The 1,891-nt window shown below is 44.3% G+C and overlaps 1 protein-coding gene across 1 annotated transcript; it reads right to left on the reverse strand.

The window, feature by feature from the left end:
• Positions 1 to 8: 8 nt before the first annotated feature.
• On the reverse strand, positions 9 to 1,381 carry LOC120227775 (T-cell-specific guanine nucleotide triphosphate-binding protein 2-like). The gene has a single exon (XM_039225809.1). It carries the CDS (start codon positions 1,351 to 1,353, stop codon positions 61 to 63), a length of 1,293 nt encoding a protein of 430 aa, XP_039081740.1. The 5' UTR covers positions 1,354 to 1,381; the 3' UTR covers positions 9 to 60.
• Between the last annotated feature and the right edge of the window lie 510 nt (positions 1,382 to 1,891).

Consider the following 1,891-nt stretch of genomic DNA (forward strand, 5'->3'; position numbering starts at 1 on the left):
GGGGGGGGGGGCAGAGGACCCCACCCCAACCTATAGAACATAAGACCCAAGGCCCAGTTTTTATTCAGTTAGGCACTTCGACCCATCTCTGTGACATCTTCTTAGACTTAAGCTCTCTGAAGTCTTATGCAAGAGAATTTTAGCATCCTCAGCCACTGCATCTATGAATTTCAAATGCAGAAAGTAGATTTTAAAAAACTGGAAGATAGTGGATGGGAGACCTCCATTTATTGAGCAATAGCTTTCAGCACACTTCATGGCTTTGGCTGCTATGCTGTCATCCTTCACAAATAACCAGAAATTCAAGGACTTGGTGAAACTCTTGATCTCCTCCAAAGACATGCCCAGCTTCTCTGCAATCCCTTTGACTGACTTCTCATCCAAACCAAAATGGCTTTGGTATTGGTTTAAGCACTTCTCCTGCTCGACAAAATCAAAGTCATTAAAGCAGGCCACTAAGGGGATGAAGCTCAAAGCAGATGATTTCAGGGCATTCAGCCAGATCTTCTCCTTGAAGAAAGCTCTCTTCATCTCAATGAAAGCATCAGACATATTGGGCAACAGGAGCACAAAGGTGTAGCGCTTGTGAACAGGGAGCTCATTCAGCAGTGTCTCCTCCAGTTTTGGGAAATCAAAGTCATCCAGGTCAAAGTTGGAGACCAAGAAAATGCGTGGCTCAGCCACTCCAATGTGGCTGAGATTAGCCAGGCAGTTGTCTCGTATCTTCTGAAGAACTCCGTCTCTTTGGAAGGTCTTGGGTTTGCATTTCTCTTCATTATACAAATCATCATCCACTTTAGTTCTAACAAAGTAGAACTTCTTGCCTATCTCCTTGATATTTTGGGCCAGCAAAGCATCATTGAGGTTAAACCGTGAGGAAGAAATCACGATGAAGAAGTCATAGGTGGCAAATTCCACCATTTCTAGATATGCATTTGGATGGAAATTGGGTGTTCCAGTTCCAGGCAGGTCCCAGAAGGTCACATTGGGATATTTTGGATGCTGATAGGGGGTTTTCTTCATGGTGGTCTCTACAACTCCAACACTCGCAGAGTCCTCCTCTTCATAACTAAGCCCTCGCAGTGCATTGATGAAACTTGACTTCCCAGTCCCGGATTCCCCAATAACAGCCACATCCAGGGAAGCGTTCTCTGCTGCCACAAGTGATTCCTCAATTATGTCAGCCACATCCTTTAGGTTGGCCTCTTTAAGGGCTCTTTGAATTCTACCAAGGTTTTCTGGAGAGACAATCCCCCCTGCCTTACTTACTATTTGCGTGTAGTGAGGAACCAACTTGATGGCCAATTGCTGCCAATTATTTCCTATTATGAAGTCTGTTATTAACTGATCCATGCCAGTTAACTGGAATGTCTGTGGAAAAAGGAGAGTGAATTAGGAAGACAGATGGAGCAGCAGAACAGACACATAGTACCAGCTGAGGAAACCCACTGGTCTCCACAGCCCAGCCTCATTCTCTCACAATTCCTCATGTTACTCTGACTTATTTTCCTGATGAACTTTGTTTTCACTGTTGCAGAAGAAACTACTTGTTGTCTGCTCTAATGATTCCTATGTCACAAGAGTGAGGACCTGTGGAATAGAGAATAACAGTCCTCAAAGATGTTCACATCCTGAACCTCACAGTCTGTGAATGTGTTACCTCACACAGCAAAAGACACTTTGCTGGTGTGATCCAGTTTAGGATCGCAGATGAAAAGATTTTCTTGGATCACCCTAATGGGTTCAGTATAGTCACAGGGGACCTCATAAGAATGAGGCAAGGCCAATTGAAGAAAAGGAGATGGGATGATGGAAGCAGAAGTTGGAGTGATGATACAGAAAGATGTAAGAAGGACCACAAGCTAAGGAATTCGGGCAGCTTCCAAAAGCT

The sequence above is a fragment of the Hyaena hyaena genome, unplaced genomic scaffold (genome assembly GCF_003009895.1).
Source record: "Hyaena hyaena isolate Hyena2069 unplaced genomic scaffold, ASM300989v1 scaffold_3605, whole genome shotgun sequence".
In the NCBI taxonomy this organism is placed as follows: Eukaryota; Metazoa; Chordata; class Mammalia; order Carnivora; family Hyaenidae; genus Hyaena; species Hyaena hyaena.